The following is a 12442-nucleotide window of genomic DNA, read 5'->3' as shown; positions in this document are numbered from 1 at the left end:
AGGTGTTTTTTTTTTTTTTAAAACATCGTTTCCGGGGCAACTACCTTCACCATGGCAACCAGCACCGCCGTCTTCCATCAATATCTGCATCTATTTGCTGTTAATGAGCTGCTGGGAGGGAAACGGCCCACGTCATCATGATATTATGGATGTTTAAACAGATGAAACTACACATTTAGAGTTTAACTGGGTGGAATCAGGACGCAGACAGGGGCTGTAATATTTCAAAATTTTATTAACGAACATAATCTCTGAGGAACAACAGCAGTTCTCGCGCTCTCTGTACATGCAACTGTAGAAAATAACAATTTAGAATTTTTACTTTTCTGTTTGACTTTTTTTTTTCCCCCCACCCTCCTCATTTTCTCACCTTTTTGATTTTTTTTTGTGTTTTTTTTTTCTTTCCTTCTTTACTTTTTCCAGGAACTCAACGACAGCTAGAGGTGAAAGTACTGGATCTCTGTTACAGCACTGACAATAGCATCAACACCCCCCATCGTTTACCCCCCTCTTAGCTGCTCCAACAATATGTACACAAATAAACTACAATGTACAAACAAAAAAAAAAAACAACCCCAAAAAAACAATGTTACATTGTTACATCATAATAACCTGCAGCAAGCGCACGTGGCTCGTTGCCGTTAGAACCCCACATTCTACGCAATTTTTCAGACTAGTACAAAGAGGAGGGTGCAAAACGTCCTGGGAGGTTTTATTTACAAAGCTATGTACAGTATGTCTCTTTCACGCATTAGACGGAGGAAAATTTACACAGCGGAGACCAAGTTCAAACTGAAAACATACCACAGGTGTCCGAAAAAAACAAAACAACAAAAAAAAAGATAATAAATAGGTTTTTTCTCACCATTTAAAGAGTAGTTCTCCATGCTTCGTATTAGTAAATCTCCACTCTAAAAAGGAACAAAGAAATAGCTACAGTCTGGATTTTTTATTAAAAAAAAAAGACAAAAAAACCCCAACAAACAAACAAATAGGCTTGAAATCGTGATGCAAAACTAACGTTGATGTAAATGTAAATATCCGGTAAGCAGACGAAAAAGAAGCCTAAAACAAACATGAGCGGATGTGAGGAGAGCAGAGGTAATTTGTTGCTGACTGAGGTGGCATCACGCTTGTATCATTATGGCCAAGTGCTCTTCTGTGGTGCAGAGGACAGGTGTGTGTGTGTGTGTGTGTGTGTGTTGTAATTGTGTGTTCCAGAGAAACTACCTGTCAGTTGTTTGGACTTATCACCATTTCAAGCCTTTATGATTCAACCAAATGACTGATTATAGAAGTAAAATCAAAGACGGGCTCCGAAAAAAGAAAATCTGACATGTGACATGGAAACACACTCGACGTCTTGTAAACAATAGTGAGAGGGTGTGGTCGGCTGGGGAGGGGGGGCATAGTAACGGGATACATTCTGTTTGATTAGCGTGATTGACATGCCACTGGTGCTTATGCTTTGTACAAGAAATGAAAAAACAAAAAACCAAACAAATCACAAAACCCAGAGGATAAAATACAACACTCAAAACTACATACACTGAGCTAAAAACACACAATGATTCTGTGAAAATACAGGGGAAAAAACAAAACAAACGCCACACCTTCCTTTAACCCCCCCGCTCGGTGCGGTAAACCATCACAAAATAAAAAACAGAAAAACATGACAAACAGGGGTTTAAAAACAAGATTTCTGGCTGTTTTGTGTCCAAATGTGTATCTATACCAACCAAGATGTGTTTATCTGTCAAAAGGATCCAGGACGACACATTTAGTCACCTTGTCTGCACAGTGTAATTGCAACAACCATTGCACTTGACTAGACATACCATACACAGCTATGCTGACCAATGTGGTGTGAATAACTTAGGACATTTTGGACAATATTGCCATCGTGATACATGAGCAGCTCACACACAGACAGGTGGCCCATGTGGTAGGTCAGGAAAGCTCTTCAAAACCCAATAAAACACAAAGAGTCAATACAAGGCGTCACAAATCAAAATTTCAATGGGATACGGGACAGTTTTTTCCCCCTAATGGTTTTTTTTTTTTTTTTTTTAATGTATGTCCACTTTTTTGGTTCATTCTGAGGAGTTTGAAGTCTCTTAACTATTTGCCTGGGCGTGGGACATGAGGATATGGACACGGCGGATGCCAACACACAACAGAGAAATACAAAGAAGCGACCTAAAGTTTAAAAATCAACCAAAGCCAAATGGGCTGATGTGACTCTAAAAGCTGTCAGAGCTCCACAGACTTCAAAACTGATCCAGGTGTTTGACATATGGGGCAATTTGACTTCCTACAGGCTGTAGTATTTGTTTATTCTTGTTTTAAAAATACCCGTCTAGACTAAAGGTCCAGGTTTCGTGCAAAGCCGAATATGGTTGCGGATCTTGATGCAGCGGCGCCCTCTAGCGGCTTAGAGTCAGAACAGCGCTCAGGTAACAGGCTGAACTCGGGGACAGATGGTCCGAGGTGATGATTGGACAGGATTTCAGTCAAAGAATTGTAAATCAAAAACATAAAAGTAATTTGAAACCATTTCACAATTATATGATGCTTTTGTTCGTGAATGACATCGTACTTTCACCCACCCATATATATCTATGTGACTTTGCCCAACATTGAGTACATTTTTTTTTTTTTTATTACTGGAAGGCATTTTCTTGGTTTGAAATTTTTTCAGATATAATTGTGTTGTAAAGCAATGAATAATAATCCTCTATTTTTTTTTTTTTAAATAAATCTATTCTGCTACATATGAGGGAATATATGATGGATGGCCTGGGAGAGGCCAAATTAATCCAGAAATGTTATTTTCGCTAGTTTCTAGTTGAGAGTTTAGGTGATTCTGGTCTTATGTCACCCTGGACTGAATCTACAGATGGGATCAGAAAACTGTGCACTGGAGCCTTTCAAAGAATGACAGAATCGTGTACACAATTTGGCCCATGGGTGTGAGGGGGGGGAAAGTGCTGCCCAAGTGTGAACTGTACATAAAAAGATAATTTTTATTTCTTTTATGTTTTTTTCTTTACACTTAACTGAGTGATATTACAGTACATAAGTTATTTACAACTGTGCAGTAATGTGTGGCAAAATAAATTATCTAGAAGGCAGCAAGAATACATTGGTTAACGAATATAAAAACTGTACATAATTTACGGAATACAACTTTTTTTTTGTTTTTCTTTTTTCCATTAAACTAATATTGGCTCTGTAGTGTTTCAAGTCACTTCCTCAGAAACAATGAAATGCCCAAGTAAAGAAATAGACAAAAACAATATTTCTCTTCTCCTGCCAAACCACAAGTTTTCGATAGTCTCTTTGTATCTCAACATTCGTCGTGTTTGTTTCTTCTGGTTGTCCCGTGACGTTTTTGCAGTCTATGGCGCTCTGATGTGTTTGTGTTGGAGAAAGCGTGGCGGCTGAGGAACACGTCAGTCTGTCCCCAGAGTCCCGTGCCTGTTCTCCTCTGTTTAGCCAGGCTGAGAGGCTGCACGCTCAGTCTCGTCCTCTCAGACACTGGGCCCTGATGTGCACACGCATTAGTAACCCTCCGCTGCACTCCATCCTGCTGCGGGCTCTAATTGCACTACTGTGAGGGCGTCCTCTAGATATATGGTCTCATAGCCCCTAAAAGCCACCCATGGCTGGTTCTAGCTTCCTGTTCAGTCAATCCAAGCTCTGCTGCAGCACATTCACGCCGACGTTCCTTGGATGCATCACAGCAATGGAAGTTCTCCTGGCCCACCGGGAGCCCGGGACTTACAAAGGAAGGTTCACTTCAGTCCTCCATCAGGACAGTGACCACACTGCTGGGAGAGGTCCTCTGTTACCTCTTCCCTGTGGTATTCGAGGTGCGTCTATTAAAACGGGGACCAAAAATGAACTCAGAAAATATATCTCTCTCCCCTGTTGCGCTGGAAGTGAGGAGTTTTGTCCCAGAGTCAGAGTCTGTAAGCAAAAACGGCTTCTGCTTCTCGGACTCCGACCAAACAAAAGTGTAAAAACTTTGAGAATGAAAGTGCAAGTTGTATATTACTTTTTCCCCCAGTAAAAACATGCTTCCTTTTTCACAGAAAGGAAACAAGAGCGATTTCTTTTCATCAATGCGCTTTTTCTGGAGGAAAAAAAAAAAAAGAATTCCCGTCTTGAGTTCTCGCTCAAACTTGCTAGCCCTTTCCATTCGTTCGGTTCAACAAAGTCCTTTCAAGAAGTAATTTAGACAACGTTTGCACTCTCTCCGAGCTCAGCTGTGTCACGCAGGCAGCAGAACAAAGTCATCGTTGACATCGACCATGGGTACGTAGAAGGAGGGCACTTCGTTGACGCAGAGTGATTTATGCACTCCTGGGTCCAGCTCCTGGACCTTCAACTGCCATTCCATCCTCTGCACCGCGTTGAGGGCGGCCGCCTCATGCTGTTGTCGCATCAGCAAACATGTCTGGAAGGAAGGATCCAATCATAAATCCACTTTGAATCTGGCACACGTGTCAGAGATCGTGCCGTCGGCGTTTACCTTCATGCGGTCGTATTTATCGTCCACGTCCTGGATCCAGGAAATGAACTGACGAGCGTTGAAGCGATCTCTGACAGATTTGTTTTCGTCACCCTGAGAAAAAAAAAGTCAAAAGATTGATTTGGGCGATTAAAACTCAGAATGGTTCGATTATTGCTTACAGACTCCTCACCTGGCTCTCTGATGGCATGTTGTATACTTCAGAGTCCAACAACATGGTGCAGGCACTGAAAGGCACAGCCTGATTGGCTATTGTCCTGGCTGCTCTGCAGTGGACCCTTAAAACTTCCTGTTCACACGAAACAATCAGCTTTTCCTGTAAAACACAAAAAAAGACAAGCCCCCGAAACCAGTTAAAAGTAAAGCTGGCACGTCTTACTATCACGGGGAACTAGAACGTATTAAATGACCGTCCTCTGAACGTGAGTGGAACAGGCGATTCTTACCCGTTCTATGCTGTGCTGTAACCTGAGCTTCCCTCTCACTGCCTCCTGTTGTCTGAAGAGCTCCTTTAGTGGTTCAGACAGTGATGGAGGTGGCGCAATCTGAGGGGAGAACAGTACTCCTTCACACAAGCGAAAATAATTGGGACATCCAAAAACAAAACCTCAACAGAAGAATGTCTAAAACTGATTGTTCACTAAAGGAAAACCTTTCCATTACTTACAACGGGTATGTGGAGTTTGCTAAGAGGTTTGCCATCCAGGAGGTAGGAGCCAGTGTAGGTCACGTATTCAGCATAACACTGTGGAGCTTGAGGGGTGATGTAGCACAGAATCTTCCTTTTCTCCTCAATCTTCTTCCTGATCTGCAGGTACTCGAAGTAAGGGTTGGAGCGGTCACTGTGGTAGGGCTCGATATCATCCAGCTTGATGGCATTGACCACCACAGCCAACGTCTGCTGAATCATTTCCCTGGTCTGTTGCATGGCTGTGTTTACCAACTGGACTTGGACCTGCTGGCCGGCAGAACGGGGGAACTTCCTCTTCCGCGGGTGCTGCGTTTGAGAATCTTCATCTTCGATGGACAGTGGACGACCTTTCGTCGTCTTTCCCAGAACCACTGGGACAGTGCTCGCCACAGCGTTGTGCACAGACGCAGCTGGAGACGCAGTAGAGACACCGAGCACGGACTCTTTGTCTTTCTTCAGGGTAGATGAGGTTGAGGTGGGTGTTGGGGTCCTGGTAGGAACTGGGTTACTGCTCACTGCTGGACTGCTCATTGCAGAAGTGACAGTGGCTGAGGAGGTTGTTACGCTGGAGGTAGAAGAGGCGACAGCAGCAGCAGACAGATTGTTCTTGGCGCGATTGCGGGTCATCCGTTGAGGGATTTCATCCACCTTTTTGGGGATATCTACAGTGGTAGATGCAGTGGTGTGGTTTACTGGCGTTAGCTTGGATGTACTCTCCTGAGTGTCTGGTAGCTCTGTGGGACTGGGAAGCGGGGCTGCCACTGGCAGCTGAGCAAGGTGGTTGGATGACACAGGTTCTGTCACAGGTTCAGACGACTCCTCCTGTCTTACCTCGGGGTTGGCAACAGGCAGGGAAGCAATGGGTAACTGCATTGAGTCAGTGACTGGATGAATCTGGATGTGATGTTGCTGACTGGGATCTGCTTTCAGGGATGAGTACAACATGCTGGGATCAGGCTCCTCGGGCTCACCATAGGAGCCTTTTCTATCGGACATGCCGCCCTGCTGTTGTGAGTGGGACACAGAGCTGTTGAGTGTTATAGTCTGAGACTCTGTGTCCAGATGTTGTGGGAAAGACGCATGTGGCGACGGTACGACCAAATCGTGTCCAATTGGTTCCCCTAAACCTAGATTTCCACCAGGGCAGGTTTTATTCAGGCTTGGCAAATCCAACTCAACCACATCGTGATCATTTCTGTCGGTGATGGTATGTCGAATGTGAACGATCTTGTTGTGGTCCGCTAGTTCCGCGTCTCGAGCATCCGACTCCTCCGACGTATCTGGGAGCGGTAGGTCGGGCAAGGAGAATGGCCCGAGGTCATCCTGCTCGTCTGGTTCCGCTGAAAACGGGTCCGCCCAGGGAACCACCGGTTCGGCGCCCACAGATGGATTCATCGGGCCATCAGCGGCGGCACTGAAGCCATGCACGGTCTGTCTATCTGGTTCCACACAGGCCGGCTCAGAGTCCATCTGGTGGCCATCATCAATGTTAGACTTGTTACATTCCTGGAAGAAAGATTCCAGCCGATTGGAGGATGCTGAAGTGTTTAAGTAGTTGGACTCCCCATCCAGGGCCGTGTCAGGCCTCTCTGGAGAGGGGATGTCAGCCACAGCTTCCTTTTGTTCATCAAAATCCACCTGATCTTCTTTATGCCACCTATTCCAGGTGGCATAAGGGGGAGTGACAGAAGGGTGTCCTGATAAGTGCTGCATGTCCGCGTCTGAATGGGAATAAGGACTGGTTATTTTAGAGACAGCTGCTTCTATCTCCCCATATGTCCTGTGAGGAGATTTCAGGTCCATATCGGTGTTCCAACTCATGGTGTGGTCAAAGCAGTTCTCTCCATGGTTGGACACCGTGTGAGTCGGCGAGAGATGGTGGACGTCTGCATCTTGCTGATCCGGAGACTCGACTGGCCAACTCTTCCTCGGGCTGTCTTCAACTTGAGGGGAGAAAGAACACTGCTCTCTAGTTTGCTCTGCTTCCTCCAACGGACAGTGATTTCCATCATGTCGCTCCTCCATGTCAACCATTTCCGGTTCTTCTTCCTCATCCTCTTCATCTTCCTCGTCCTCCTCTTCCTGCTCCTCTGTTACAGAGGGGAGGTCAGAGAGGACCAGGTTAGGCTCACTGTGGTGAGGCTCAGAGATGTCGTCGATGTCCAGGGGAGGCAAAGCCGCAGGAGCTGGCGTCGGTGGTGCCGCTATGTCAAAGCAGGGCTCCTGAGGGTCTGGCCGGTGAACCGGGGTAGTGGGTTTGGGCAAATAACAGTTGTACACACTTTCAAGAATGTGTTCGTTGGTGTCGCTACTCGGAAGCGTGTGTGATGTCACATCTTGTGTGGGATGAGTTGGTTCCCGTCGAGGGGACAACAGCCTCATTGGAGAGAAATACGGAGGTGACATGCACTCAAGTCTATCTACAGCTGCTGGTTTATCTTCAAGAGCTTGTGAGGAAGGTGATGGATTGAAATCGGTTGCCGGGTCACTCTGCCGTCGAAGAAACTTCTCAGCCTCGGCCTTGAATTCCTCCTCCAGAGGTCTGCGGACATCGGACGACGCAGAGCGGCTGACGAGGGGCAGCTGAAGATTTTTTGCAGGAGTAGGGCAGGTTCCCTCCGGGAAACTCTGGGAGCTGGAATACCTGCTGGGTAGAAACAGGACGACATTAGGAACAATGTCAACAGACTACGAACGACGGACGCTGGATATTAGCAGTCCTGCATACTCCTAATGTAACATTGTTATTATACAATTCCATTACCTTTCAAAGAACGAAGGGGAGCAGGCGTTCATTGACATAGTCATCGCCGATGAGCTCTGGCAGTCCAGCCCATCCAACATAATGTCAGGGTAATCTTCCGCACTGCAAGATGGTGTTCGTGGAGTCTGCATGACCTCCTCGAAGCTTGGGCAGGAGATGACGGATGTTGGTGTGGGGACACCAGTTGGTCTGTTCTGATCTGGTCTAGGAGAGGCTGGAAGGTTCTCCTTCATCTGATGTCCAGTTAGCCAGTCCTTTGAATTCTGGTTATCAGTGGGCTGGAACTTCCTGGCAGGAGACATCATTTGGGCTGGAAGACCGACATCTTTCAGCTTCTTCTCTTTAAGACCAGACTCTAGGCTGTTGGACTTCTTTGACAACTCGCTTTTGTTTTTACGGACTTCTTCTGTGGACTTTGCTTTGTCCTTTAGCTTAGGATCACCTGACTTGGGTCGCAGTTTCTCCATCTGCTTCATCCTTTCTTTGTGTTTCTTAAGACGTTCTTCAATCACCTGGTCTTTTGAACTCAACATCTGACCAAAACTGGTCATTTGGTAAATACCGTAATCATCATCCACCAGCAGTTTTTCCCGTGGACGATTATCTTTTCGCACGGTGTCCTTCGACTGAGAGAGTTTTTCATTTTCATCCTTAGCCTTGGATTTACTGTGGTCCATTCTATTGTCCTTATCCAAAGTATCACGGTTTCTGTCCTTCTTCAAATCAACTTTTGGACTGTCTTCTTTAGACCTGTCTTTAATGACGGTGACTTGCGGGCTGTCTTTCAGCCCTGACTTTGTGTCCTCTTTAGAGTGTTTGAATGACCCAAAACCATCCATGTACTTATTTTTCTCCTCCTTAATTTTTTCCTTATGTTTCTCTTTCTTCTTTTTGTCTTTACTTCTGTCACTGATGACACCGGTTGCTTTGTCTTTATCCTTTTTAGACATCTCTTTCTCAAATTCCAAGGTTTTGTCAAAGTCATCTTCTCCGTCACCCTTACCTCCATATGGGAATGTGTAAGGGTCTGCCTCTAGAGGCATAGCCTCTTTCTCAAAAGGTAGACTCTCTCTGCGGCTGTAGGACTCTCTGATCTCCTCCGTCTTGTCGCGTTTGTCTCCTTTGTCCTTTTTACCCTTTTCTTTTTCCTTGTCGTGGCTTTTCTTTGATGACGAGGAGGAGGAATGCCGATGCCTCTCCTTTTCTCTGAACTTGTCCTGTGGAGTAGAAATGGTCAAGGAATCCCGCCTCTCCTCAGAAACATCAGTCAGGCCGATGGACTCATAGTAGGTTGTGAGGACTGGATCGTGACCCCGATCAGTGAAACTGTCTGAAGAAATTTCACTGTTCTTATCATTGGAGTCATCTTTGTAATCATTCATAGCTTCCTCCTCCAATTTTTCCAAGAGGGACTTTTCATTTTCTCCGCTCCCCTTTGATGGTTTTCTCTCTTTAGAATGGTCAGCTTTGTCCTTATATTTGCTCTTTGTCTTTTCCTCGCTGGCGTCCCTTTTGTCCAAGAATCGCTGCTTATTTTTCTTCTCTTGGGTTGAGTCCAGTGACATTCGCTCTTTTCTGTCCTTGTGTTTCGCATCAACGGAATCTTTCTTGTCCTTGTTGTGTTTCTCCACAGAACTCTTCCTCTCCTTTCCTGTGTCAAATGAAGCCTTTTCTTTCTTCTTGTCTTTGTGTTCTTTTTCTTTTGCCTTTTCCATGTTATGTTTAACGTCTGAGGAGGATTTTCTAATTTTGTCTGAATGGAAGTGATCCAGCTCATCTTGATCAGGCGTCGAGTCCTTCCTGACAGAGTCGGACAATGACACAGCACCACTGTAGCTGTCCTCCTCATCGTCGCTCTCATCAGTAAATATGTCGGCTATCTTGTACCAGGTCTTCTCTCTGATTTTTTCAGGTTTTCTTTCCTCCTTCTTTACCTCCATGAAGTCTTTGTCCCTCTCAGCGTGTTTGTCTTGGGAGGCCTTGTCTTTTTTGTCCTTGGCCTGTTCAGATGACATTTTGCGATCTTTTTCTTTGCCGTGAGACTCTTTATGTTTGTCTTTGGCTCCTTCCTTCTTGTCTTTGGTTCCCCTGTCTGCATCCTTGTCCTTGACAGTTTTTTCTGCGGAGCTTTTCTCACCCTTATCTTTCTCCAGATCCACTCCTCTTTCTTTTGTTTTCCCTTTGTGCTTGTCAGTTTTTAATTTCTCCCGCTTTTCCACTCCATCTGTCTTCTTTTCCTTTTCTTTTCCAGAGTGGTTTCTTTCTCTGATGTCACCTGTTTTACTGACAGCATCTATGTCTTTGAAGAAAGCATCATTGCTATATTCATCCCTTATGGATTCTTGTTTCAGCTTTCCATCTTTTCTGTCCTTCACGAACTCATACGTGTCTTTACGGTCTCGACTGCTGTCCTGAGAGTCCTTGTCTTTTTTGTCTTTGACCAATTCAGTTGGCTCTTTTCGCTTCTTTTCTTTTTCTACAGTGTGACTGGAGTTAACTTTCTGTTTGTCTGACCAGTCCTTCTTCTTTTCATTAGTCTTTTCTGAAAAGTCTTTTTTCTTAAAGGAGGCTTCTTTTTCTGATCTCTTCTCGTTGTGATCAGATTTTTTGTCCTTGCCTTTGTTGTCTTTTCTCCTCGTCTCTTCTTTAACGGTCTCGACTATAAGTTTCACAGAGTTGTTGGCTTTGTATTCCTTGTACTCTTTGACAGGAGTGTCCCAGCTGTCGTCTCCATAAAGGGAGGAGTCGGATGACATCTCTGAACCCCATCTGTCATGATGGTCATCTGAGGCACTGAGTTTTGTGTCCTCCATGTTGAGAAAGCGGTTGTTGTCATAGCTTTCATACTCTGACTCCTCTTTCTGTGCTTTATCTTTTTTGCCTTTCTCTTCTTTTGCATTTTTCTCCTTGTCCACCTTTAAATGCTTTTCCTCTTTCTGCTCACTTTTCCTGTCAGCCTTAGAGGATGATTTTTCTTTAGATTTCTTCTTTTTATCCTCTTTGTGAGCCTTTTGTTTGTCTTCCTTGGGTTTCTCCTTGTCTTTGACATTTCTGTCCTTGTCCAATTTTGCCGGTTTCTCCCTCTCTTCCTTGTTTGTCTTGTCCTTGGTGGCGTCCTTAGTTTTCTTGACTTTCTCCTCTTTTGCTGTTCGGTGCAGGTCTTTACCGGATGTCCAATCCTTATCGTCAGACTTACTTTTTAAAAGTCTATCCTCCTTTTTTGAATGGTCTTTATCATGCTTGGTTAGTTTGACTTTACTCTCAGCTGGTGACTCCGACTCAACAATTAGGGATTTCTGCCTTGAATCGTCAAAGTCGAAGGAGTAGCTCTTGACAAACTTTTCATTCATGTCTTGGTTAAGGACAAGGCTAGGTGCTTTGTCCTTTTCCTTGTTTTTGTGCTTGTGTTTCACTTTATGCTTTTTCAGCACTTTGCCATCCATATCGGTTTTGGAGACTGAACTATCTGTAATGGAATTCTTGTAAAGCTCAGAATTTTTCTTGTCTATTGTGTTACTGTGCACATTGTTTTTCTTTTTGTTTTCCTGCGCTTTTCTTTTGACTTGTTTTATTGACTCTATGCTGGAATCAGCTGACGAGTAGTCGGACTCGCTGGATAGTCTTGTTCTGACTGAATCTGAGAGAGAACTGACATCTGACCACGTAGGAGATGACACAGTCTTCCAGCCATCTGTCTTCCACTGCTTTGGGTGCTGTTCTGCTAAGGATGGAATTTGTTTCTGAGAGTTCAAGTTTCCATGGGAAGAGGAGGATGCGTTAAAGCCAGGTGATTCTTTTATGCTCGTTGCAGAAGAGTCCTTTATGCTATTTAAGCCCTTGTCATCTTCGCTCTCCATGTCCCCACAATCAGAGTCAGATGTACAGAATTTGTCATTGACTTTGCCAAACCTGACCTCTTTACTGACATTGTTTTTGCTCTCCTTCTTCCGCTTCTTTTTAATTTTATTCTTGTCTTTTTGTTGTTTTGAGCTCATGCTGCCAGAGTCTCTAATCTTTGTATTCATTTGTTGGGCTTGTTGCCGCGGCGTAGGCGCTGGTGGGAAACACAACGTCCTATCATCCTCATCTGAACTGTTGCTGTCAGAGATTATCCGCCTGACAGTTTTCTTTGGTGTGATTGAGTTGCTTTTGGAATAGGTTTTGACCTCCCTTTTGGGTATGGAAATGAAGCTGTTTGCCTTGCTGATAGAATCCTTACGGAAATCTTTTTTCAACAGGTGTTTATCGTCCACAGGAGGGACGCGTTCCTCCTCATCGTCCTCATCAAACTCGTATTCGTCTTTGACTGGCGTGACAGCAGACTTGGGAGGGTCGACCGCTTTCCCTTTTGTCTTCAAGCCTTTCTCAAACTCAGAGTCTGTGTTGTTGCCATCAACAGAACTTGAGGGTGCAAATGAAGGGGCATCTTCCTCCTCTGAAGATTCTAAGG

At 44.7% G+C, this 12442-nt stretch overlaps 1 protein-coding gene across 4 annotated transcripts in view; it reads right to left on the bottom strand.

Moving 5' to 3' along the window:
* Positions 1-217: 217 nt before the first annotated feature.
* ankrd11 (ankyrin repeat domain 11) overlaps positions 218-12442 on the bottom strand; it is a 68774-nt gene continuing 56549 nt past the window's right edge. For 3 of the 4 annotated variants that reach the window (XM_057025628.1, XM_057025625.1, XM_057025626.1), the window contains 6 exons: positions 7993-12436; positions 5205-7875; positions 4984-5082; positions 4710-4853; positions 4538-4630; positions 218-4462 (listed from right to left, as the gene is read on the bottom strand). In XM_057025628.1, coding sequence (XP_056881608.1) covers positions 4277-4462; positions 4538-4630; positions 4710-4853; positions 4984-5082; positions 5205-7875; positions 7993-12436 — 7637 coding nt within the window. In that variant the 3' untranslated portion in view covers positions 218-4276. The remainder of the gene's footprint in view (positions 4463-4537; positions 4631-4709; positions 4854-4983; positions 5083-5204; positions 7876-7992; positions 12437-12442) is intronic. The other variant, XM_057025627.1, reaches the window with a different exon arrangement.

The sequence above is a fragment of the Takifugu flavidus genome, chromosome 2 (genome assembly GCF_003711565.1).
Source record: "Takifugu flavidus isolate HTHZ2018 chromosome 2, ASM371156v2, whole genome shotgun sequence".
Classification (NCBI taxonomy): domain Eukaryota; kingdom Metazoa; phylum Chordata; class Actinopteri; order Tetraodontiformes; family Tetraodontidae; genus Takifugu; species Takifugu flavidus.
Note: the sequence above shows the minus strand (reverse complement) of the source record. Positions and strands in the feature narration are given on the sequence as shown.